The sequence below is a fragment of the Myripristis murdjan genome, chromosome 21 (assembly GCF_902150065.1).
Source record: "Myripristis murdjan chromosome 21, fMyrMur1.1, whole genome shotgun sequence".
Lineage (NCBI taxonomy): Eukaryota > Metazoa > Chordata > Actinopteri > Holocentriformes > Holocentridae > Myripristis > Myripristis murdjan.
This window is the reverse complement of record NC_044000.1, coordinates 31,669,149-31,697,116: the sequence shown is the minus strand read 5'-3', so window position 1 is coordinate 31,697,116 and position 27,968 is coordinate 31,669,149. Positions and strand designations below refer to the sequence as shown.

Here is a 27,968-nt window from a genome sequence, read left to right as displayed (position 1 = left end):
CATAACATAGGCTATCTTTTATTTGTTAATTCCCATTGTTGGTATTCAATCTTCAAATCTTCATTGTAACTCTGCAGCTCTGAATTACTATGGTTGGTATTTAAAATATCTGCAGTCATATCTGATGATATCAATAACTTTCATGACTTTACTATTTTGCATCGGCACTTCACATTATAATGCTCATAGGTTTACAAACACTCTACATTGGCACTTTAAGTATGCAATAATAATTTCTACTACCTAACCAGCATTTTTACATTGCACTTTACATTAGGAATGTTTAGGTTGTTTATTTATGTATGTATGGCATTGTGTGGTTTGTGACATGGGCCATATGGCATGTAGAACACACACGTGCCTACTTGTAGTGTTTATATTGTATGTATTGGTTTGTGATATGTGCAGGTCTGTTTGTTTTAATGCTGTTTTATTGTGTTGATTGTTTTAATGTTTTTGTAGGGACTGCAGATGGAAATTAGCTTCCCTGCTAAATCTGGTGCACTCATCTTTTCATTCTTGTGAATGACTTATGAAAGTGCACACTGACCTTTATAAACTGAATAAAATAAAATAGAAATAAAATAAACTTCTCTTCCAGTCGACGTCACTGACATTAATCTGTATATGTGAATGCATGCATTTGTGTAAATGTACATGAAAGTTGTATGTAAAAACTGCAAATAAAAAATCATTTGAGGCACACATTGGCCTCATGAAAGCTGACTTTTTCAAATATATGTGCGTGTGTGTGTGTGTGTGTGTGTGTGTGTGTGTGAGTGTGTGTGTGTATGTGTGTGTGTGTGGCGTGTATGATCAAATGAACTTTTGAACATACAAAAGATCTGCAAATTCAGAGGGAAACAGGAGAGCTTAAAAATGAAAAATGGTCTTTGCGGGATGCTAATTTTATTGCTGGCTAAATAAAACGGACTTAGTTCTGTTATCACTGAGCTGAAAGAAGTTCTCAGGGGAAAAAAAATAGAGCTGGGTGCCATTAGCATAACAATAGACAGAATTGTTCTGACTCTGGATGATATTTTCAATTGGAAGCAAATCAATGCAGAACAATAGGATCCCTAGGTGGGATCCCTGTGGGACTCCACAGCTCAGAGTTACTGAAGAGGATGAGGAGGCACCAGGGCAACAGTGAGGGGCATCGTGACATAAACTTTACATGAGCATGGGGTCTTTAAAGGGAAAATTGATTTCAAAATGAGTTTTTAAATCGACTGATTTTGGTTCATGGTTGAGTGTTTATGCTTGAAGGAGCACCAGAATGGATTCTTGTTCTTGTCCTGCTTCTGAAATTCACATTCTTTTTCTCTGTTTGCTTCCAAAAGAAGGTGCTCACTGTAGGCAAGGGTAAAAGAATACTTAAAAGACAAAGCACTTTTCTTTTGTGTAGAGACGTTCTTATTTTTCAGTGGCTTTCAAAAAAACATTTTTGACAATCTCTAAGAAAAATAAAAACTTCAGCTCTTGCATACGAAGGAGAAATGCCACAGCTTCTTGATGTTTTACCGGCTCCTTCCAACTTTTTTATTTACCACTCCAGCACTACTGAACTCCAGTCAACCAAATATCCACTCTCCATTCCTGTCAATCATGACTAGCGAATTACTTCCCGTTGCCTTCCCGCTTTGCAGCCACCCTCACTACTAATTGGACTGTGAGCTCGCCAATTTACTGCCCAATTGGCCCGGCTTGGGAGCAACTCGTGGAGCGGCTAGTGATGCCTTGTCAGCAGTCAGACAGCTTCAATCAGAGCAGCAAACAGCATGCGAGGAGGCATGCAACATCCCACCAGTAGATAAATGGAATAACACAGCCATTTAGTCCATTATACCCCCCTCTTTAGGGTCCAGAGTAATGAACTGTAATATAGAAATGATAATAATGATGATAGTCATAATTAGTGGGATAATAACAGGGCGATCACAGGGTGCGGTAATGAGAAACATTAGCTGTGATCTACGATTGATCTGTGGCAAAGCAGGCAGCTCAGCAATCTAGCAGGATTCCCCTGGAATGTGATGATGCAAAGTGTGTGTATGTGTGTGTGTGTGTGTGCGTGCATTAATATCATTTAGACGCATCTGCAAATATACATGAAGAGCTTAATTGCAGCTCAGCATAGCAAATGCTGCTCAAATGCTACTATGAAAACCCGAGGATCTCCAACTGTGATTGGGAAAGATGAAAAATTTACAGAGTTGAGAGTTTTCCCGTTGGCAGTGACTCTCCAGATGTGCATTTGTGAAGCAAAAAAAAACAAAAACAACAAAACAAAAATCTTTGTGTGAGCACTACAAGTCAGTAGAGATATTCTCATTCTATTTTTGTATCGATGGAGAGCGCTTGCAGCTTGTACAGTATGTTTGTCAGTGATGCTGCTTGGCTGGCCGGGTCTCTCCTGAAAAAGGTGTTTAATCTCAGCACCACTGCATGGCGAGAGGAAGGTTAAATAAATAAAACCATAGTGCTCTGACCATTCCTCAGTCTCTCTATATTGGTGCTGTCTGCAGCAAGGAATCTCCATTTATTCTCTCTTGCCCTCTCCCTCTCTCTCTCTCTCTCTCTCTCTCTCTGGCTGGCAGCACCTATAGCTTGGCTCTCGAATCACCCCTCTCCCTCTTCGTCTCTCTCTCCTCTCTCTCTCTCTCTCCTCCCAGACAGTGTTTACTCATTCTGAGTTCGCCTTGTCTCCTCTGGTCCCAGTAAATAATATATCTGTCTTCACTCCAAGAGGAGGTGTGTGCACTGTGTGTGTGTGTGTGTGTGTGCAGTACAGTATGCACTTGCATCTCCCTGCAAGTGAATGTGTTGTGCATGCCTCTCTGTGTGCACAAGGGTAGATTTCAGCGTGTGTGTGTGTGTGTGTGTGTGTTTGTGAGTGAATGTGTGTTAAGCTGGGAGGGCTAGAAGCCGCAATCAATATTGCAAGGCTTGCTCCGCTGGGTATGTGTGTGCATGAGTGTGTGTGTGTGTGTGTGTGTGTGTGTGTGAGTCTTAAGTTTGCCAAGGGGGGCGCGAGACGTGCCTGCATCCTGTCGACGGGTCTCAACAAAAGCCATATTGTGATGTGAGGATTCTGCCTCAGCCGCGATAACAGCTTCAACAATGCCAAAACCCCCTCGCCCAGATCAGGACAAACGAACGGGACAGACAGGTTTTCCATACTTTCATTTCTTCCTCTGCGTTTCTCAGATGATGCCGATGACACTCCAAAACAACCTTGAGCGGTGACAACTCCGCAGGGCATCTTGGGGAGAGTCTGCACAGAAGCTGCGAGCCTTCAAATGCTCTGTTTTAGCTTCTCGGATGTGTTTGGAAATGAATACGCTCCAGCGGGGCCCACAGGCACAGGGGCTCGGAGGGGGGCGAGGACAAGGAAAGTGAAAATACAAACAATTTGGTTTCATAATCTAACAACTATTCAAATTGCACTCAAAGACACATTTGTATGCTCGCATTGTCCTATAGAGATAAACGGACTTGTAATAGCTGTAGGGACAAAGTCAACATCTCCGGTGTGTCAGTTCTGCTTTTCTTTACGGAGCTGCAGCTCGGTAGCCATTTTAATGCTAATTCACTGCTGCAGCGGTTTGCTCGGTCTGAAAATAAACCTGTAACAACTGGCAGGGAGGAAAGCAGCCGGCGTCTCTGCACTGGCAGAAGACAAAGTGAACAAAAGTCTGCGACACTGGGATAGTAATCCTAACAAAGTAGGAACAAACCAGCCTGCCCACGCAAAGAAACTCATCAGCCTCTGAAGGAGTGGATCACATCAGTCCTGGGCCGGCTTCATAGAGACTTAGTCGCAAATTAAATGCATGCAATTGACAATATTTTGCCTTCAGGGTTGTGGAGTAAAATAGAGCTTGGTTTTGCTTAATGCAGCTTTAAATCTGATCAGACTTCCAGAGCAAAAATGAGTGTTAAGGCGGTGGTGGTCTACCTGGAAAGACGTAAGAAAAAAAATGACACAAGAAGCACCGCAAACATGCCAGTATAGTCGGCAAGAACTTCAGAGAGAGAGAGAGAGAGAGAGAGAGAGAGAGAGAGAGAGAGAGATGTTGACTGAATTGATTCCTAATAACATGAAAAAAATGTGCCTTGTTTGAGCTCAACCTGGTTTTTAGCCTCTGTTTCAGTTGTGGGACAAATCCATAGCCCGTTCTACTGTGCAGCTGATGAAACTAATCATTAAATTATTTACGGACTGTGTTCTTGACAGACTGTCGCAGAACACTGGAGGAGGGGGAGGTCAGAGAAATACAAGACATGTATACGACAAAGTTTGGCACCAAGTGAGCTCCGGTGAATGTTTTCTGCTGATGTCACGTCGCCTCGCCAGATTTCTGTTTGCCCCCAAACTTCTGCTTTTCACCAAGTGCACTGGGACCTTTAGTCCAGGGCAAAATGAAGGTGTAAATGAACCCTCCTGGGAAGCAGATTTAACTTCAAATCAATGGTGGACAAACAGTGTATGCAGTGTACATCTACTCCAGGTTTTTTGAGCTTCCTCAGTGTGTGTACTCACTCTCAGTAAGGCTTTGAAAGTAAAGTAACGATGCTCAACTTTTTCCATATAAACAGTTTTGCTATTATCTTCTGCCAAATGATACGATCCAATACAGAGACTCAACCTGCAGTCAGTTCACAAAAGCTTTAAAACTGGATATTTAAACTCCTAGAAGATAGACGGAGCCAGAAACCAAAGTCTAAACACCAAGAAAAACAACAATCGGCCGAATTATCCCTTTAAATCTAATTTGAATGTAAACATGCACTGTGCAAAAGTGAAAGTGAAGTGAGGACTTTACATTCAGCTGACAGAAAAAAGTGGAATAAGCACATAATTTAATCTGGGAAACTGTGTAAACTGTAAATAAAAGTTTCTCAGACAGTTTTTTTTTTTTTTTTTTTTTTTTAAATCTGCTGGTGGTTGCTGCTCATCCTCAGATTTCACAGTGCAGGAAAACCGCATTGCTAGTTGATGAATGTAAATTCGATTTGTACGACGAGACGCTCACTGATGGTGCCGTGGTGTTGTGGTTTTGTCGGCGAGGAAACGTGGAGCGTTCGCCGCGGCTCCACGGCGAGTCCTGCCAACGCGCCTGGCACCACAGCTTGCAGTAAGCCCGCCGAAAGCCTCCATCAGCACGGCGAGCGCAACTACTGCTGCTGGTCTGAACACAGAATAAAGCTCTCGAGATCCGCAACCAAACACACACACACACACACACACACACACACACACACACACACACACACACACACAGCCAATTAAACTAATGCACAAAACACACACACACTAAGGGAGAGAGAGATCGAGGAATGGACAGTCTAAAGGCGAGTTCAGACCAAAGTGAATTTTTGCGAACACACACGTTGACCAGTTGTTTGCTCGAGTTGAATAAATTTCAACTCATGCAAATGATATTAATTTCTTCTATTTGCTATATTTTTGTGATCAAATTTTTTTATTTGGTTTTCTTTTATGACACCCAGTGTATGGGATGCAGCATTAGACATAATACAAAACCAGATATACAAACAATAACAAAAAAAAAGGGAGAAGAAACATAAAAACAAACAATCAAAAGCAATGTGAGTATAAATAAAAATACACATTATTCGAAATAGCATGTATTTACGCATACCCACATCCACCCCCCATACAAACTTTCACATACATCTATCACATAAATCAAGTATTGAGTCTTGATTCATGTGGTTCATTTACTGTAGATCATTGATGCAGAGCTACACACACACAACCACACACTCACACACACACACCAGTCCACTCAGCCCAACCACACATACACTCTCACACAACCTCTACATGCCTACATCCCCAGTACCCCCCACCCCTGATATCCGCAACGATCTTGGCTGTCAATTGACTGTAATTGACCAAAAATTAGATGCTGTTTTGCATGGAATAAAAAACAAGACAAAAAGTTATTGTGATTTATTTCTCACTAGAACTAATACTTCCTTCCAGGCCTCAAGACTTTTGTGCCCCACTCGATTCAACCTTGCTATGAAAAGCTCCATGGAAATATTGTTTGACAAAGACTGATACCACTGATTGACTGACAGTGTGTTAGAGGGTAGCCATCTGACCGCTACCATCTTCTTAGCAACAGTTATTCCTAAAAACAAAAGCCGCCTCTGTACTAAATTAAAGGTCAGATATTTGCTCTATTGACGCCTTTTGTGCACTGACTTTGTATGCAAGTGTACGTAAAGGGAGTTACCACCGATTTTGTGCAGTGATACAATAAAAACGCGGTGAAAGCCTTTACTGTGGTTTCGTTTAGACTCACATCATCAATGTATCATAAATGATCACAATAGAAATGTTCCTTTATTGCACCAAAACAGTTTGATGTTCATTGAGTCTCTTCCTGCCTGCTGAGCTTTGATCTCTGTGGTGTTTCTGCACTGAGCTCCACCTGTCAATCAAACTCAACAGAGTGGGCAGGACTCGGCTTTTCTGTTGATCGCTGCTTTGAGTTTCTCTCTTTCTTTTTTTGTCTCCACAGGTTTTAAAATCACTTCGTCTTCGCTTCCACTTTGATTTAATGACTGAATTCTCAAATTTTAATGTCGACTTTAAAGGCTGGTGGAGGGTGAGCTCCAGGCCAGCTGACCTCCTGACCCTCTGCGAGCCTGAACGCAGCCTGAGATCCTCTGGAGGATCCTTCCGCTCCTCGGCCGAACCTCGAAGCTAAACGAGAGCGGGTCGGGTGCGAACAGCGAGATTTTACAACTCACTGTTTTAGACTTTAAAAACTTTTTTTTTAAACTTGCTTTTTATTATGTTACTGCTTGTTTACTGATTTTCATGCTTTAGTTCTTTTGTATTTTATCTGTCCTTGTTTAGTTGATTTTAATGTTTGTTTTATTATTTTTTGTTGTATTTTATCTTAATATTTAATCAACTGGTTTCTTGTGTCTGCAAAACGCTTTGCAACTTGTTTTGGGAAAAAAATAAATTCATCATCATCTCCTTCTCCTTCTTCTTCCTCTTCTTCTTGTCTTTTTCCTTCTTCTTCTTCTTCTTCTTCTTCCTCTTCTTCTGTTTCTCCTTCTCCTTCTTCTTCTTCCTCTTCTGTTTCTCCTTCTCCCTCTTCTACTCCTCCTCCTCCCCTTCCTCCTCCTCCTTTTCCTCCTCCTTCTTCTTCTTGTCTGTTTAGTCATGGTGGCTCTTCCAAACAAACCCAAACGGTAAACTTCCTCACTTCCTGTGCAGCAGGAAAGAGCCACCAGACTCTGGGTGATCGATGGAAAACTGATTTCCATCAAACAGCGGCTGAAAACAGTAAAACAGACATTGGCTTGTATCAAAATGCCACAGATTATCGCTCTAATTAGGTCCTGCAGGCCAGGACCGACGATCAAAAAGAGGTGATTTGTGTAAAGTGGCGTTCTCGGGAGCTGCAAACCGTTTGACGGCGCGGCGGCTGCCTCTCTCTCCGCCGCCTGCCGCTGAGCTGAGTCTGCCTTTCAAGAGAGACGGGAACAAAATGTCAGACAGAAACAGAGGTGTTCTCATTACAAGACGCCGCCGACGCCACCGAAAATAACAGATGGCTCGGGTCTGTAAATATGACCGTCGTGACCCGCGCCGAAGCAGCCGCTCAGCCGGCCCACACCCGCCACGAATTTTTACGACTAATTGCACTGAACTGGGATACGGAGGAGCCGGCGCCGTTAAAAGGCTCGACGGCACATTGTTGGTGCTCGTCTTTGATTGCTCTCCCCTCGCTCTCGCCCCGTCTTATCTCGCCGAGTGTGTTATTACAAAGCCAGGACATTCACAGTGACTGTTTGGGTATTTGGGGGAGTGAGTGACACACACACTGCGCTGATGTGAGCCGGGTTAAGGAAAGGGCGACGGCCTTGTTTCCCAATAACAGTCGCTGGTAAAGGCACAGAGTGATGTGAGGTGAGAGGGACGGTTCATACGAGGACTGAGTTTTATCAATATAATATTTTAAAAGCTATAAACAGGAGGACGAGTGAGTTTGGCCTGGTGTTTTCAAACTGGGTTCTCTGCAGAAAGCGGTAAAATTACAAATAATAAATACATCAGATCTCCATTCCTCTAGCCCTCCTGTTATGTTCAAATTTCAATAACATCCCTTATGTTTGGGGTCAATTTGACCCCAGCAGTTTAAACCTCAACAAAATTATCATAATTAAAATTGTTACCAAAGTTTATGTGTCAGGTACTTTATGTTTCTTTGTTGACTACCTAAATAGTAGAAAAAAAAAAAAAAAAACATAACTCCCCCCACCCCCACTTATACATCCAGTATTCCTGTTACGCGACTATGGAAAAATATGCAAATCACCATAAAATCTCACTGATTGACCTACAATTGGAAAGAAATATATTTTTGGTGTTTTAATGGTTTTATATTATTTCTAAGAACAGGTTTTTGTTATTTATAACATTTGGAAAGAAAATCAATTTCTATTATCAAGGATAGTAACATGTTTTATGTTTGGGGTCAATTTGACCCCAGGCAAAAGAAACACAACTTCTGAGTGAGTAACCCAATGTAGGCCTGCAAATGGGTCACATCCAAGTCTTTCCAGCTGTCCCCATAAACACACCTCCCCTCTAAGTTTGTCATCAGAAGTATATCCCCACCTGATGGTGTTACAAAGAGCTCAAATGCTGATTTTATGTCTTGGACATGGCTGACAGTGTATCTGCTGGGGCCTAGAACCATTTTGATGACATTAGCAGCACTAAGTCGACCCTGTTGTTCATGTGGGGAGAGGGACCATGATACCTCTCCATTTTTGGAAGGTAACGTGTCTGCTGGTGGTTGAGAGACAACAGGAGGGTCAGAACTGAGGGTTTCATTCTCATCAGAGGAGGATGCCTCATAACCAGGGTCCTCCTCAACATGATCCTCTGTCTCAGACACATTCTCCTCTATGTCACTTTCACTGTCAAAGAGCTTTGACAAAACCTCAGTGGCAGAAAACCTTTGCTTAGTGCTCATATTCAACTGAGAGAGAGCATAAAGTGAGATTACACATAGCAACATGAGAAATGATTTAGACGGCTGCTGTGCAAGCATTTATGTTTGCTGCTGCCCCATGTGGTGGGAACTATCAATGTCCTCATGGGAACCATATTTCCCCACCCTCACAACGCGGGAAATATCGAAGTTCTCGTAGGTATTATGTTTTCCCCTCCCCGATATCTTCCCCATATCCACCCATGTCAGTGGTTCCCGTACTACTTCAGGTATGGTTATGTTAGCTTAGGGCCCTAAAGCAGAGGGAAGTTTTTTGAAGATTATCAAATTGCATATTACAGTGACCTCAATATCATCCAAAACACCAAAAAAAATGTGTGTAAAACGGTGTTTTATACAGCTAAAACAGCCTGGGGTCAAATTGACCCCAAACACCACTGATGCGTACAAAGTGCGTACAGGACACTGAAAACATATCATTGTGTGAATTTCATGTTTACCCGGTAGTATCCATTAAATTAGGAAAAGTCATAAAATATGAAGCAAAAAAAATGATGTTAAGTATTTATTTAGAGACGTTAAAAACTGGATGGGGTCAAATTGACCCCAAACATAATAGGAGGGCTAGTCTTTGTTAGTCTTTATCCATTAGGACGATTTTAAAAACTACATTTCACTTTTGCAATGTAGCTACTGGTCCAAGCAACAAAATCAGAGATGCATCGCTCTGCAGAAACGCTTTGAGCTCGGTGGATTTTAATGAAGTGATGCGGCTCATAACGCTCAAGGCAAGGGAACGATGACGTGTGGATGCATTTTTATTTTTTATTTATTCTTTTTTTTTTTTTGTCGTAGAGTCCGGGATGAAAAATTGGGAAACATTTCGACTTTTGAGGAGAGGCAGTATGGAAAAAAAATGCAACCGACAGCCAATCAGATTCAACTTCAACTTGAAACCAATGTTCAGTCCATTTGGCAAAGTAAAAGAGACACACACACACACACACACACACACACACACGCACCGTTCCCAAGAGGCAGCCGTTTTCATCCCTTTAACCTGTTTTCAGTCAGGAGAATGAAAACCATCTCAGAGCTATTGATCAGCAGCTTTCAGACTGAAGGTGTTTGTAGGTGAGAGCCTGCAGGCCGAGGGGCTTCCACGCACTTTCATCAGAATAACAAGGGGCACATCACACACTGAACATCACCTGGTAATGAGGACGTTCATTAAAAACTGCATTAATAAGCAAATATTTCTGCATCATGCTTGTCTTCACATAACACATGAGTGGTAGTTATATGAACGTTTTTTTTTTTTTTATCTTGAAGTGTTTAGAAGTTACGGCAGTTTTAACAAATTCACATTTTCCTCATTACAGTTTTTTCAATCGCTTTACCTCCTCTGTCAACTCAGAAACCCTGGCATCAAAACAGTTAATCCATGGGCCTAATGAGAGGCGCTCTTCCCAAAATAACACATTTTGTTTGCAAAAGGCTCTCACCATGACAAAACATTTCAAACATGCAGCAAAAGCACATTTTGTCACCACCCAATACAACTAATCCAGCCACTCACTCACTTCATACTCAACACCAAAATGCAACACACCCTTTTCAGTCTGAGCAGGTTCCACCTTACTTTCTCCTGTGTGTATTGCAGTCAAATTTTTTTTTTTTGACAATTTACATAGCTACATATTGTAAAGCAAGTAGAAGTAGCAAAAGCCAATATTTCCCTCAAACAACTCAACTTCTGGCCAAATGAGTAGATTCCTTCAGTCAGCTATACCTATGTTCTGTAACACAGCTGACAACACAATACAAAATACAGCTGTCAGTCTGAACAAGGTTCTCCTGTGAGCTACACATTCAAATGTGAACTTACAGTAAAGAACTGCATCCAAACTCAGAAAGACTTTGAAGTGAAATTTTTACTGTATTTATGGCAAAAACTGAAATACTGTAGTATTACTAGGAGTTGAAAAAAAAAATACAGAATACAATTTATAAGCCCCTTTTCTGTAGGTGCATCCTGATTGATTGGTGAATGGTGATTGGTGGAAAGGGCAGTGATGCAGGTGCACTAGTGATTTCACAGAGATGCAGCTCATTTCAGATGTTTTGCTTTTGACCTCCAGAGTGAAGTCAGTAGAAGAAGAAGAAGAGAAGTGCTGTGCAAAAGAGCCTGAAAAATGTGTGAATTCAATGAAAAGGTATGAACACATTTGCAAAAGAAAACTTCTGCTGAGGTTTGGAGGTGAAGATGACGACCCAGTTTCATTATACTGGAAAAAAGCGATTGAAAAAAAAAAAAAAAACTGTAATATGCAAATGTATGCAAACGTATCAGATCATCCACTTTATAAGACTGGAGGACTCAAGTGTCCATCGTGGATTTTTCTGGACTTATTTTACTCGCAGGAAAGTTTCTACACACAGAGAGACGTCCGGGCCACCAGGTACCGAGGTGAGCTGAGAGAGGAAGGTTTTTTTTTGTTTTTCTAGAAAGAGACGGTGTTGCATGTATACAAAGACAAACATGCAGGTGATGCAAACACACACACACACATGCGCGCAACATAATCTGCTCTCACAGTGGAGTGCTGATTGTGTACAGAGAAACATGACAGAGGGAGAGAGAGACACACCGGGGCGACATGTATAGAGGAAGATGCAGCATGGATGTTTTCTATCGATAACACACGGCGGCGCCCCGCGTGCGCCCCTTTTCACAAGGAAATATACGGGGGAGGTCACGCAAGGGAGGGAGAGAAGATCAAAAAACCGAAAAGAAGAGCGAACGGGAAGAGACGAAGGAAGGACAAGACAGAGAAAAAAAAAAAAAAAATGCACCAACAAATCAAAGCGCTGGACGGGATCTATCAGAGGCGGGAGCGCCGGCGGCAAATTGCATTTCGGGTCATTTTGGGCGTTTAGCTGATGCTCTTATCTAGAAATGTGCAGTAATTTGTCCAAGGACACTCCACCAGCACCGGCGTCCAAACCCTGTGACGCAGACCGCCGCGCCGCTGACTCATTTTATGATCATATTCTTCTTTTTTTTTTTGCTGTTTCACTGATATTCAAGTCTCCAAGTCGTGGCTGTTTTCAAGCCGACGAAATATCAGGATGAAGCCGAATTACCCAAAAAACTACATTCCAACCTCCATCTGCGGATTAATTTTCCTCTTAATTAGCCGTTGTCCTAATGAATTACTACTACCAGGGAGCAATAAGTAAAGTAATAATATTACTTTTCAAATGAGCAATGAGCAACTGGTGATTTATTATTTTTTTTTCTGCTTAATGAGCCCAACAGCAGCAGATTCAGAGCTGCAGTCGCTCCATAGATCCTGATTTAGCAGCCAGACAAACAGGGTTCAAAGGTGTGTGTGTGTGTGTGTGTGTGTGTGTGTGTGTGTTGCAGAAGAAGGAATTATGGAGCAATCTCCCACAATGCACCAGTGTCGCTCTGAAATCCTTAATCCAAAGGTCTGGCAGGTATCTGGCAACCCGGAGGGGTGAGAAGTCGCGGTGAGTGTCGTCTGTCTCCCCGAAAAGGGACGTGCATGTCTCACACACACACACACACACACAAACACACACACACACACACACACACACTTACACATTAACGCACAGATGAATGCACATACACTCATCAACCGGCTTTCAAAACCACATGCAACAATGCGTGCATTTGCTCTCTCTCTCTCTCTCTCTCTCTCTCTCTCTCTCTCTCTCTCTCTCTCACACACACACACACACACACACACACACACACACACACAAACATATTCCCAACATCTCCTCTTCTCTGTGAACAGTCAGAAAACAGACATGCACATGCTCATGTATGCACACACACACACACACAGATTCCCATTAGCGCCTTCCCACAGTACAACACAGACACTGACACACACTAAAACTTACACACACACACACACACACACACCCATCCTCCTGTGCAAGCACTTCTACAGAAAGGTAAACACACACACACAAACCTTGATGCACACTCACACACACTGTACTCTACATATAGCTTCCCATCCTCAAACACACACACACACACACACACACACACACACACACACACACACACACGCTCGTGGTCTGAGCCGGTTCCAGGGAGGCTGGTGAGGAGGCGTCGATGGTGGCAGGCGACTAATTGAAAGTGAAGTGAGTCCAAGCTGTCGCTGTGCTGGCCCTCTGCCGCCACCGCTAATAAATGACCAGCTATCTATCAGCTCTGGCACCGCACACACACACACACACACACACACACACACACACACACACATGGGTATGAATGCATGCACGTAGGGGCGTGGCCATGTAGCACAACAGCAGCTTCCCGTGAGGCAGCGGCGCTCCGGCGTGTCCCACCTCAGCTGTGAAAAAAAAACGTTCGGGCCAATCAGAAGGCCAAACGTCATAACACCAGAAAATGGATGATAAAGTTATGGCTGCTGTTGACGTTGTTTTAATAAATTCAAACTAGAAGCAGTCAAAGCCGAGCGGCGTTGTGCACTGAAGGCGTTTCAGAGGAGGGGAAGATGTTCCCTGACAAACCTCTCAGCGAGCCCCGCCGGAAACGCCTGCTTGTTCAAACTAGTGTGAGAAAATCGCCTCTTTTCCACGGTTTTACAGAAGCTGCGAGACGTGATCGCACACAGCGTCCGACAGAAACGCGCCCTCATGACCTCGGCCGGAATTTAAAATGAGGAGGTTTGACCGAAGCTCGACCCTGCAGCTTCTGTTTGTGACGATGAAACTCTGAACTCGGAGGGTGTTTAATCACGGCGGACACCGAGCGGCGCGGCGGGCGTTTCCATTTGTGTTTACGTGCAGCGACCTCTGCATTTGATTGGCCGAATCGCCTCAAAAACCCGAGTCGAGGCGGGACATCCCATTGCCTGATTCTGGACGGTCAGCATCACATTTTAACATCTTACTCGGACTTGTGAGGTTAATTAAAATATGACTGGAGAGATTAATCATTGACTTGATCCATCAACACTTCCCCCGCAGTCTGACAGGGGAAATAAAATAAATAAATAAATAAATAAAAAATCTATGAAAAAAATCTTTAATCGGTTCTGCAATGAGCGGCGGAGGCAGGAAATATGTGGAAAGAGCATGAAATTAAGCGATGGATAAGAGAGAATAGCTACGTCTGGTGCAATCTCTATGTCTCGGGGACTACATGAATGTGTGTATTTGTGTGTGTGTGTGTGTGTGTGTGTGTGTGTCTGGCAGTCACTCATTAGTCTAGGCCTGTCTCCTCGAGCCGCCAGTCTCATCCATTGTGTGGGCTGCCTGCAGTCATCCATTCCCCCCACTGCCTTACCTGGCCACATCCATCTCCGCTCAGCCAGACACTGTTAATACTGCACCACCGCGTGTGTGTGTGTGTGTGTGTGAGTGTGAGTGAGTGAGAGAGACAGTGCTGGAGAGAGAATGTGCCCCTATGGCTGCCTTTGTGTGTGTTTGTGAGTGACAGCATGGCAAATATGAGTCAGTGCAGGCCTAATAGTCTTTTGTACGTCCCTTCTGTCCTTTTGCACCGACGATTTATCCGTCTGCCGGCTGCAGGCTCGCGGCGCCGCCTTCAGACGCCGTTCTTTACGGGAACCGTGAAACTTCCCGTCGAGCTCTCCGGTCGTGCTGTAGAGCGAACCTCGCCCGTGACTGACACGCCCGCCCTCGAGCCTTTTCCCTTTAGCCTCCAAGCTACAACAGGATTCACCGTCGGTCTCACGAATCAACAAAATCGATTGTAAGTTGAACTATTGTAGGTCAGTGGCTTTTATTTAGCTTGAAACTGGGAATATCTTTCAATTCAATCTGATGGCGTGCACGGTGTCTGAGGAGAGGCTCGCGACAAAATGTCACCAACATTTATTGCACAGACTATTTATTCACATTTCATCGACTAATTTCTCTCTAGCACCTATTTTTATGTGTTTGGAGTTGTGTATTTTTTGTGTTTTGCTAGTTGGAGGGTCTCAGTCACAACCCTGCATTGGGATGCCTCAACTTTTGTTCCTGTAAATAGTTTAATACACCATTCTTTTAGTTAGTCAGTTAGTCAGACTAGTGCGGACTAGAAAGACCAATGCGCATGAACTGATGAAGCCCCTTGGATAAGAGGCGAAACGTCTTCCTAAGACAAATACAAGTCCAGTTGCCTACGATTCATTTTTGCCCAAAGAGAACCATTCTTTTCTTTTAATATTAAACTTAATGCAACGAACAATTAACTAGCGGCTGCACCAGCAAGTACATCAGCTGTTAGCCCTGCTTCTTAAAATCCTGATTTCTTCAAAAGTATTGTGCGATTATTTTCCAGCAATTAACATTCATATAACACCAATATGGAGGTAGCCAAGGCATTTTGTCTGCAGATATTTGATCTATTTTGGCAGATCCATCATGTCTACAATGATGTGGTGGCATTTTTGTTGCAGGGTTGTTGCAGGTATTTGTCTGACTCAAGCAAAAAAAAAAAAAAAATCTCAGCGAGTAATTGTTTCCGAGACGTATTGTGAGCAGCAGATGATTAGTGTGGCATTAATAATGGAAACTGCATCATATCCATTAAATCAGAGGTGAACAACACAGGCAGGAACATGTCTGATTTTAAATGACAAGACATAATGAGCTGAAAACCAATCAGACAAACCCTTTTCCACTATCAGGCGGTAAATACCTGAAAACGCCGCTCACCTCTGGAGGAGTTTCCTTACAGCTGCGTTCATGCGTAAAGCGACTAATGATTTCCCTGCGAGTGTGACAGCGACGCAACTGACCTTGCATGGCGCTCCAGCACCTCTCAGCCGCCTAATCTGGCCTTTGATGAGGATTGCAACGGGCAGAAACACGCACGAAGCCGCTCTCTGATTTCTAACGGGCCCCTCCCAGCCGATATCTGCTGCACGTCTCTTCCAGCGGCAAACCTTGAACCATACATTTACTCATGCAGTCATGAGAGACCACCACAAAAAAAAGCCTCAGTGTTAATTAGCCTGGCAATGAAAGAGCGAGGGAAATAGGCGGACACTTGTTGACATTTCTAAGCGATGGTGGAATCAGTGGCTCGATGCCTCTGATCTGCTTCATGCTGCGTGTGTTAACATGCATTCTTGGAAGAGGCGCGCTATCCACCAGCGCCGGCTGAAATCAAACATCTCGACGCCCGACTCTTCCCACAAGAGACGGAGGAACAGAGGAGAGCCGGCGAGGAGCGAGCGGGCTGCTCGCGGTGCGCAGCGAGGAGGGCGGGTGGTCCGATTCAAATCAGAAAATAGAATCAGACAGGAAGACAAAGAAAGAAAGCACTACATATTCATGCAGTTATTCATCGCTACGTTCACATGCAGGACGAACCCCGGTGCAGCAAGCAAGCAGCTTCATGCTTCAAAGCAACGACTTGGAAAAGATTACACATGCGAAGTCATTTGAAGCCGTGAAGACGCCATGATTGAAAATTTCCATAGGCAAGTCAAAGAGGAGTCAAAAAGAATTCATTTTGCTTATTCAATTAGCATTTCGCCCATTATTATACAAGGATACAAGGATACAAGGAAGTTTATTTGTCATTATACAACAGGTTGAATAATGAAATTAAAGTGTGGTTCCCTCTTGATTGATTAATTGATTGTATGGAAAATAAAATTATTAAACATGGAGGAGTTCAGATGGTGCATTTAGTAGTCTCACAGCCTGAGGGAAGAAGCTGCTCTGCAGTCTTGTGGTACGACAGCGAATACTTCTGTATATTTAGCCTGACGGCAGCAGGTGAACAGGCTGTGGCTGGGGTGGGTGTTGTCTTTTAGGATCTCACCTCACCTCCCTGATATCACTGAGGCTTGGTAGATGGGTGCCAATGATGTTTTGGGCAGTTTTAATCACTCGTTGCAGAGTCTTCCTGTCCTGGGCCGTGCACATCCCATGCCAGTTTGTGATGTTTCCAGTCAGGATGCTTTCAATCGCTCCTTTGTAGAAGCTGACAAGAACTTGGCGTGGGAATTTTGCTTTCTTAAGTTTCCTTAAGAAATACAGCCGTTTCTGAGCTTTTTTAACCAGGGCAGAGATATGTGAAGTCCATGTCAGGTTCTCTGTTATGTTGATTCCCAGGAACTTGAAACTGCTCACTTGCTCCACCTCAGCTCCATTGATGTAGACAGGGTTGTGTGTCTTTGCCTCCTTTTTTCGAAAATCAACTATCAGCTCTTTGGTTTTGCTGATGTTGAGCAGTAGGTTGTTTTCTGTGCACCATTTTGCAAGATGGTTGATTTCCTCCCGATATGAAAACTCATCATTGTTGGAAATCCGGCCGATGATGGTGGTGTCATCCGCGAAATGCACTATGATGCACTCATACGTATTTCCTCGTTGGTGAAATCAGAAAATTGGCGTTCATTGCTAAACCCTGGGTGCCCATGCAGTATTTACCATCTGAAAACGAAGGTGAACAGTATTTTCTTATAGTTTAGTAGTAGCTGCAGTATTTTCTAGAAGTATTTACCACCTGAGAGCTGAGTTGAAGGGTATTTTCAAGCATTTTCCAGGTGGCAACGAGGGAAAACTAGCATTTTCTAGTAGGTACCAAATATTTCGTCTCTTCTTTGACACTGAAAAACAGAAACTTTGGATTTTCTGTTTGCCTGGTGTTGCTAAATGGTTACTCACGTGCCTCAGTACATCAGCTGATCTTTAAATTCACGTTAAAGCAGAGGCATTTTGTGATTAGCTGCTGTGCATTTGAGGAAGCCGAATGGAGAAGAACGTGCCGAGGTCCGAGGACGAGGTTCAATGGGAGCTTGAGGCGATGAAGGAAATGAGAAGCTGCATTTCAGAAAACTGAGCAATAAGCATGATCCTGACCAATGTCAAATAAAAATTACGTTGCATAAAATACGTTAAATAATGTCAGCTGTCTTTCTGTTACTGTTTCCCCTGAAGCAAATTTGAAACGCAAATGTAACTAGAAGCATCGGTTCCTCTTTGCTCCCATTTGGCCTCATAATTGAGTCTTGAGGCTGCGTAAAAAAAAAAAAAGGTCCTAAAAGACGAGATGACCCGTATTTAAGCATTTCCTAGAAGCACGCACCACCTCAAAGCTGTTCTAGTAAATATTTACCACGTGAAAAACTGAAGTAAGGAGCATTTTCTAGTACAACTCCGTGTATCTACCATCCTTCTCATATGAATGCAGCGCTGCTCGTTCCATTATATTCCCAGTGTACTGAAATGCACCGGCAATATAGATTGTGTAATATTTATACCAGTAAAGGATTCTGAAATGAGTGTCTATGGGAGCCTATATTTTTTGTGAGTGCTTGCCTGAATGGAGAGAGAGCGATAAAGAGGAAAAATGAGGCACAAAACAGAGAGAGAGAGAGAGAGAGAGAGAGAGAGAGAGAGAGAGGAGGGGGGGGAAATAGAGAACCACATAGCGAAAGAAAGGCAAACAGAGCAAAAGGGAGTGGAGAGAGTAGAATAGGGATGGGAGTGAATTGAGTAGACACAGGGACCCTGGGGTGTATGTAATGAGTTGGAGAGAGGGATGTTTGCCTAGTCTGGTTTACACAGAGAAATGACCCTGTGTTACACACACACACAGACACACACTCACACACACACTTGGAGGCCATCCAAAGCGTTAATGTTGGAGATGAGGGTGGAAAAGATTTACCGGTCAATTCCACAAACAATTTTCCAGAGGAATCTGGCTCCGACGGGGCGCGGGGTGCGGTGTAACGGCGGTCGGAGTGGTGATGAACCCACGTCGGCGTGAGAACCGCCTGGCGGGGGCCGGGGAGCCCAGTCCTCCTTTAAAGGCAGAATGGGCAGGGTTCACACTAAATATTTCACAGGGAAATGAATCATGATAGCAACCATCAGTGCTATTCTGCGGGCCCTGTGAGCTGCTTTCTGTCGGCATATAATATCATCTCTTTCCCTTTTGGTGTTTCTCCTCTGGCGGTTCAAAAGGATCCATGCAGAAGCCTTCAAATTGTCGCAAATTAAAGCAGGGAGGCACTCGCTCCTGTGTCTAACAGCAGCGGTGGTCCTGTTTTTCTTGCCAGACAGCAGGAACTGAATGAATGCATGGTTGCCAGTGATGTACAGTGTGATCCATAATACAGTCAGCCTAACATGGAGCATGCTTAAGCGACTTCAGATCACCACTGATTGTTTCAGAGCAGAGGCTGCTGTATTCTGTGTCACACTGTATCTAATCTCCAGCTGCATGCCCGCGGAAATAAGGCCGACAATCTCGCTGTCAGATTTCGTTTGATGGCTCGGAGCTGCAGAGAGACAGAGAGAGAGAGAGAGAGAGAGAGAGAGAGCGCTGTCGCAACAAGTGAAATTTCAATACCACTTCAATACCGCCGCACAAGATTGAATTCAATACCGAACTTCATAAAAGTTCAGTATTTCTGCAAAATATGAAAGTCCTGCAATTGAAATTCAGCCGGCAGAACAGTGATAGTTAATAGTTAAAATGGGCAGTGGAACAGACAGAGCACCAGTCTGGTCGAACAGATTCACCACACTCAGCACCGCTGCATGAAACAGACCACCAGCTCTGGCACTGGATCCCACAGGCCACACCAACTGGTGGACAGACTGGCACTGGATCCCACAGGCCACACAAACTGGTGGACAGACTGGCACTGGATCCCACAGGCCACACAAACTGGTGGACAGACTGGCACTGGATGACTGACTGGCAGTGCTAAGCTATTAACCAGGTTTTTTGTTTATCTTTTCATAGTCATAGTCATATCAGCAGAATGATGGCTCGTGTATTGGACGCTACACCCCATTGGTTCACAAATGCAATCAATCATCATTCACAATCATTAAAAGCACTAGATGAAAAAATCTTTCTGGTCAAAATACGCTTCAAAAAGCACTGTTAGCATCTAAAGTTAGCCTGCATGCAGAGGATCTTTTCTTGTTTACTCTGTTTGCAGAAATCACTTTATGATTCTGACTTTTTTTTTTAATAATATGGCACAGTTTCTAGATTCAGTTAAAGCTATATTCAGAAAAAAAGGCTGAAACCATACATTATAGCACATTTTGATAGACTATCATATTATAGGTGTAGGTAGATACTTTATTAATCCCTGAGGGGAAATTGCAAAGTTATGTTAAGTTATGTTAACCTTCATAATAAAATGTAATACTAAAATACTATGTGTACCAAAATTATTATTATATTATGTTTGTACTATCATGAAAAGGCTGAGGAGTAGCAGGGAGCAGACAGGAAGGGCTTAATAATGCAGCTTTTTTGTACAAATTTAGAGGTGGAGAGTGAAATATTCTCAGCTGAAGGTCAAAATCATTTTCAATAACTAGACCGAAAACATACCTGAATGAAACTGTATCTCTTACAGAGCAACCCAGCATCAAAACCCTGTGCAAAAAATTATTATGAAAGCTGTCCAAATCAACATGGTAACACACTGCTGGACGTTTTTTTTTTTTTTTTTTTTTTTTTTTCTTGCCTGATATTCTATTGTAGTAGTGTAACATCATCAGCAGAATCAAAGTGAAATTTCTGGTACGGTGGCAACACTGTGGTACATATGAGAAAAGGGGAAGGAAGGAGGGGGTTGAAGCCCAGAGGGAGACTTGAAAGCAAACAGAAAGAGGAGAGGCTGGTATAGTATTGGTGAAAGGAAGGATAAAATGGAATAGAGAAGTCAGAGACCAAGAAAAAAGAAAAAGAAAAAGAAAAAGAAAAAAAAAAAACATGCCATGGCATCAGAGCCCTGCATGTGCAGCAGCTCCTGATGAGTCTGCTCATTAGTATGACTTTCATGGCAGATCGCTTCATTAATAATCTATGGCGGTGACGGCGGCCGTGACGGAGGGAGGGAGGGCCACAGGGGTTTCGCTTTCCGAGAGCTGAACCTTGTCACTCGCAGGAGCCTTGAGAGCCCAGACAGGCCCGGCATTACTGGATATAAACATCCATGATAAAGATATTGGAATAGATTGCAGAAAAGTTGCTCAAGGCCCCTGTAGTCCTCATGGAATAAGTTATTATGAGCACCACACTTGGGTACACTTATAATGTTAGGATAAGTGTAGCAATTCACTTGTGACCTTGTTGGTATATTACTCAGATGCGTTCAGCGTGTGTGTCTGTGTGTGTGTGTGTGTGTGTGTGTGTGTGTGTATGTGTGTGGATATGTGCACCTTATTAACCAAGGCCCCTGAGTGTTATCTGTGTCCCCGGTATTAGTGGCCAATTATTGAAAACACTAAACAGTGCACAGTCAATACACGCAATAAGATACTGGTAAATAATGCATTATTGCATCTACCCTTTATGAATTAAACATCCCTCCATGTTGACAGCTGTTCGCAGTAGGCGTCTGTTTATTTATGTGTACGCGGCGCAGCCATTGCCCATTCTTTTCCCAAGCATTAATTTGTGTGCTGTGATAAATTGCCACACTGTGCAAATATCTCTCAGCATGCTAGAACTTAACGTATGCTCTATTTGCTGTTATTATACATATATATAAATTTAAAAAAAAAAAAAAAAAAAGAAAAAGCTTTATGTGGCGTGATCACAACTGTGTCCCTGCCCAAAGTTTAACTGATGGTTTAATATTCTCATTCTCAAGCTCATTGGAGGCCCGCCCGCCTCCGACTCAGCCAAAAATGGCAACAGAAATATTTGTCTAAGATATTAAATCCTGGCAAGGCTGCAGCGAATTGCTTGGCCTCTGACATTCTGCTTCCCTTGGCTATTTAACCCATTATCGTGTTCTCTGCGTAGCACACTTCCATCAACCATCTATCAAACACAGACAGCATGCTGAGTAATAATAGCGTATGAAATATAGAAAAAGAGAGAGACGGGCCAGGCAGCTGTCACCTAGTGATATTCAGCGTACATTAGTAGCAATTATAATGCAATTCTACCTCGGATACTGCGAGTTTTCAAGTTTATTGCACTCTAAACTTCCATCAACAAAGACCAGCAAGGCTTTAAATTATTGAGTGCTATTCTCCAGAGAGGTGAGCGAGGGGCGCTGCTGTCTGCTCCTGAAACCTTTCAAACACACACACACACACACACACACATACACAGGCAACCCAATCAAATCTCCAGTCCTTTGAAGTTAAAACAGTCTCTGGCTTGCTGCCATGTACTATAGACACACACAAACACAGACATCTACATTTCACTCTAGGAAGGGTTTTGGTAATTCACTTGGCCCCGTTTAGCCGAGACATGCTTTAAAAGGTGGGTGAGGGGCGGGCGGGCGGGCGGCTTGGGTGTGTGTGTGTGTGTGAAAAGACTGAACTGTAGTAATGCTGTTGGAGATAGAAACACAACAGGGACGGGGGGATTTAAGGTTATTCTAAGAAAGACTATAAACTGTTTGCATACACATGGGAAACAGCGAGGGGGGAAGTGAAATTGATAGTATTGATGTGTGTCTGAGAGAGAGAGACAGATACCGAGAGAGATGGAGAGAAAAAAGGGAAATAACTTACAACAGAGAACACAGTCAGTCTGTGTGAGAAACAGACAGCAAATAGGAAGCAAAGGAGGGGGAGAGATAGCAGGCGCAGTGGCTGCCATCATATCACGGAGGCACAGTTTACGACCTGCTATTTATTCATATTTTATTTCTGAATCTTCAAAAGATACTTACATTTTTGGACCAAAAAGCACAACAACAAGGTGGGTTTACTTCTCCAGCCTGTGTTTGATATCCACCTGTTTGTAGGTGAGGTCAATGCAAATAAAGATACCAGGAAAAAAAAAAAAGAGGAAAATGGTCTATAACACAGCAAAACTGAGAGAGCAGAGACACCATCATGATGTCTACCAGAACCAGTCAGCCAAACAGCCAGTCAGCTGACTGAGCTGCGAGTCAACAGCCAACCGGTCAACAGCTGTTCACCAGATCAGACACACAATCAACCAGCCAACCATACAAACAGTCAACCAACCAGCGCTGCAGCCAGCCAAGCCGTCAACCAACCAACAAGCCATCCAGTCAGTCAACCAGTGATGCAGCCAGCCAAACAGTCAACCAACCAACCAGCCATCCAAACAGTCAACCAACCAGCGCTGCAGCCAGCCAAGCAGTCAACCAACCAACAAGCCATCCAAACAGTCAACCAACCAGCGCTACAGCCAGCCAAGCAGTCAACCTACCAACAAGCCATCCAGTCAGTCAACCAAACAGTGATGCAGCCAGCCAAACAGTCAACCAATCATCCAGCTCAGCAGTCAGTCAACCAACCAGTGATGCAGCCAGCCCAAACCACCAAACACCCAGCCACCAAACCAGCCAGCCAGTCAGCTAACCAAAAAAACAAATAAACAAACAAACCAGCAAACTAACAGTCAACCAACCAACCAACCAACCAGTTAAACAAACCAGTCAACCAAACAGCCAGTCAACTGACAAAGGCTCTAGTCAACAGCCAACAGGTCAACAGCTGTTCACCAAATCAGACACACAATCAACCAACCAGCCATCCAAACAGTCAGTCAACCAAACAGTGATGCAGCCAGCCAAACAGTCAACCAATCATCCTGCTCACCAGTCAGTCAACCAACCAGTGATGCAGCCAGCCCAAACAACCAAACACCCAGCCACCTAATCAGCCAGCCAGCCAGCTAACCAACAAAACAAACAAACGAATAAACAAACCAGCTAACTAACAGTCAACCAACCAGCCAGTCAACTGACAAAGGCGCTAGTCAACAGCCAACAGGTCAACAGCTGTTCACCAAATCAGACACACAATCAACCAACCAGCCATCCAAACAGTCAGTCAACCAACCAGCGATGCAGCCAGCCAAGCAATCAACTAATCATCCAGTCAGCCAGTCAATCAGTCAACCAAATAATAACCAAACTACTTAACCACCCAGACAGCTAGCCAGCTAACCAACAAAACAAACAAACAATCTAACAAGCCAGCTAACTAACAGTCAACCAACCAACTAATCAAACAAACCAGTCAACCAAAGAGTCAGCTAATTGCTTGTCAACCAAACAACCAGCCAGCCAGCCAGTCATTCAACCAAGCAATAACCCAGCTACCTACCCACCAGCCAACCAGCACAACAAACAGACAAACAAACAAACAAACAAACAAACAAACCAGCCATCAACCAAACAACCAACTAACTGACTGGTCAGCTAACCAACGTAGCCAGACAGCCAGCCAATCAACCAAACAATAACCCAACTACTTAACCAGCCAACAAACAAGCAAACAAACAAACAAACCAGCTATCCAAACAGCTAACCAAACAGTCAGCCAAACAACCAAATAACCAAACAATAACAAACTACCTGACCAGCCAGCCAACTTACAAACAAGCCAGCCAACCAAACAGTCAGCCAATCAACCAAACAATAACCCAACTACTTAACCAGCCAACAAACAAGCAAACAAACAAACAAACCAGCTATCCAAACAGCTAACCAAACAGTCAGCCAAACAACCAAATAACCAAACAATAACAAACTACCTGACCAGCCAGCCAACTTACAAACAAACCAGCCAACCAAACAGTCAGCCAATCAACCAAACAATAACCCAACTACTTAACCAGCCAACAAACAAGCAAACAAACAAACAAACCAGCTATCCAAACAGCTAACCAAACAGTCAGCCAAACAACCAAATAACCAAACAATAACAAACTACCTGACCAGCCAGCCAACTTACAAACAAACCAGCCAACCAAACAGTCAGCCAATCAACCATACAGCCAGGCAGTCAATCATCCAACCAAAATAGTCAGCTACTCAACAGTCAACCAATCAGCCAGTCAAAGAATCATCCACTGAGCAAACTGACCAATAAAACAAACCAAATAACCAAACAAGAGCATTTCCTCTGTGATTCGTTGTACCAGCAGTGAAGTCTGGCCACGCTCACCTTTGCGATCTGGACACACCAGTTGAGCAGAAGCTGCGATCCGATGTTGTCCTTGTGCTCGTGGACGTAGTCGAGCAGGCAGCCGTGGGGCATGAGCTGGGTGACCAGCTGGATGGTGGGGCTCAGGCAGACGCCCAGCAGGCGGACCAGGTGGGGGTGCTCCATGCTGGCCATGATGAGGGCCTCCTGGATGAGACAGACACACACTCAGGCATGTGGGGGGAGAAAACCGCCTCATGAAAAGCCGTCCAGCAGCTCGGGGCTGTAGCTCAGAGATAATGCACAGAGACAGAAAATAGTTCGTGACCGGGTTATCAGGACGTATCACTGCCGTATCACTCTGCCGTGGTCTTTATTTTGTGATGATGACTGGCTGGCTGTGCATTATCCCACTTTTTACACAGCTACTTATGAAAGCAAACAATAATTTGACACACAATATTAATCTTGAAATGATGTTCTAAGCCTCCAAAACATCATTAAAATCAGTCCATAGATTCTGCTGGCAGCCATAACAAATAGGCTTATTAACATTTGAGCTACCTTGGCCTATTAATTGTTGTAGTTTACCTTACCACAAAGTATGTTTTTTGTGTCCCTATCTCTAATATAACACTGACCCCTAACCTTGAATAGTTATATAGTAATAGAATAGTCTAATGTATAGTCTATAGTAAAAGAGGTTTTAAATCTCAATGATGCTTATCTGGTTAAATAAAGGATTTGATTTGAATTGAATTGAATACTTATATAATTATAATAATAATAATAATAATAATAATAATAATAATAGATTTGATTCTCAAATTCAAGGAGTGTACTTTCTCTGAAATTCCTGTGCTACAGTTACTGTTTTGCTCACTGACCTTTGACCACCAGCACTGTGTTCAACTTGTATTATCATATCTGTGAATATTCAACAGTATAAAACTCTGTATTCGTCTCAAACTTTGAGCTCCTTGGCCCTCGGCCTTCAGATTAAATAAAACGCTAAACTGCCATTCTCTTGTCCTGGGTTTTCTTCAAAACTGTACAACATGGGGATGTTGTGGATGAGCTTTTATACAAATTAAATATATTTTTCAAATAATTTAAAATCAAATTTTCCTACCTTCCGCTTTGTTTCAGGAGACTCCCTGTCAAAATTCATACTTGTTTGACTATTTATGCCACTGTATTAGCTGAATATTTGAAATTACTACTTTTCACCAGTAACATATCCAAAAAAAAAACCCATCCCCAAGTCGAGGGTGTTCATTATCAGCTTGTGATGGCCCAAGGCGTGGGCTAACTGGACATAAAAGTGAAAAAATTTTGCAAAAAACATCCTGAGGGCTGGACCTGGCTCCTGGTTTACACCAAAAAGCGATCAGTGGTGGATCAGTGTGCACTGAGGTTATTCAAAATGCTGCTCTATGTCCACACTGTGCTTTAATTGATGCTGCAGCCAATATTTAAAGCCAAACTCAGCTGCGTCCTGTGATCCCGGACGCTTCGGTCTACATTTGTGAACTTGCACGGTTTTCTCCTCCGAGGAGTGAACACACAGATGCTGCACGCCGCTGCTCACATGGTGCCTTTTAATAAGCAAGAGATTAAAAGAACAACGTTTCAAGTCCTGATCAGACTCACTTTTTACCGTGTGAGCGACACTGTGCACGTTATTCCGCTTTCGTCCTTTGATGTCAACTCAACCCTGGAGTTGGATGTGTGTGTGTGTGTGTGTGTGTCTACAATTTTGCAGTTCTCTTCCAAAACCAGAAACCAACAAGGGGAGGAACCTGGCTACGTTTAACTGTAGAGAATGACTGAGATATTGGCTTTATTAAGGTGTTATTTGGCTGAAGCTGTTTATATGCAACTGTGATTATTGTATCCTGCTGGGTGAGGTCTTTTATCATTTTTTTTTTATGAATGATACCTGCACTTAAAAGTATTTAACAGCTATTTCTGCTTTGCTTTCATTGAGGATATTCGATCGCTTATGAATGATATGAATTCAACGAAAGCATCCAACTAATGGTTTGGCCTCAATTCTGATGTTAACTTATTATGACTGACTTATTAACTTGCTAACTTATTATCTTGCTTTTAACAAAAACATGTGAAAAGTATTTTTTTTTTTTTTTTTTTTTTTTTTTGTCATCCATTTACCTCAAGTATCATTATTCTGTGACCAGGTCTCGGTAAGGTAATAGCATGTAATGATGCCAATTGGATCTCACAACATGCAAGCCTACAACCACTTTTTCCTTTTTTTTTTTTTTTTTTTTTTTTTTTTAGTGTATCCTTGCTGCAATGAATAAATCAATTAAAAGAATGTCTCTGTCTACTTGCAGATTTCTGCCCACACATAGACCTATCTGCTTTAACTGAGCGTTAGCAGCAGTATAATGGTCTAAAAAAAAGGGGGGAAAAATGAGAATCTGAATAGTAATTGCAGTGCTGTGTGCCATTACCTTTTACAGTATATTAAATGTATCAATTACACTGTAGAAATCTGAGTTTGTGCCCAAGCCGTAAAAGCCGAAAGTGAAAAAAGCAGCACGTCCTTATGCAACGGTGATTTGTTTAATATGGAAATCAGACATGCCGAGCCAAGAATATTTCTTTATGCAGGTAATTCTAACCAAATTAAAATTAAATAAATTAAATGCATTGACCAAAGCATGATGACGTGAGCAACCAAGTGAAGACAAGTAATCTTTACTCATGGAAACTGATTTGTTGATTTTTTAACTGAGAAATAAACTTCACTAGGATGTGTTTTTACTGGCTTTTCTGAACAACAACAACAACAAAGCATGCACACACACACAGATAACCACCCTGTGCATGTCTCACTGATACTGTGTCTTCCTGTCACTGACGGCGGATCAGCTCCAGCGTTTGTATCTTGACGACGTCGAGGTTCAAACGGCGAGAGCGAGCCGGTCTAGACAGAACTGTTAAAGATCATAAGGCTCCTAATTCTGTTTTAAGGGTGAA

The 27,968-nt window shown here is 43.0% G+C and overlaps 1 protein-coding gene across 2 annotated transcripts in view; it reads right to left on the bottom strand.

Annotated features, from left to right (window-relative positions):
• erbb4b (erb-b2 receptor tyrosine kinase 4b) overlaps nucleotides 1–27,968 on the bottom strand; it is a 516,511-nt gene that overhangs the window by 55,640 nt on the left and 432,903 nt on the right. The window contains exon 20 of one of the 2 annotated variants that reach the window (XM_030080353.1): nucleotides 24,981–25,166. In XM_030080353.1, coding sequence (XP_029936213.1) covers nucleotides 24,981–25,166 — 186 coding nt within the window. The remainder of the gene's footprint in view (nucleotides 1–24,980; nucleotides 25,167–27,968) is intronic. The other variant, XM_030080354.1, reaches the window with a different exon arrangement.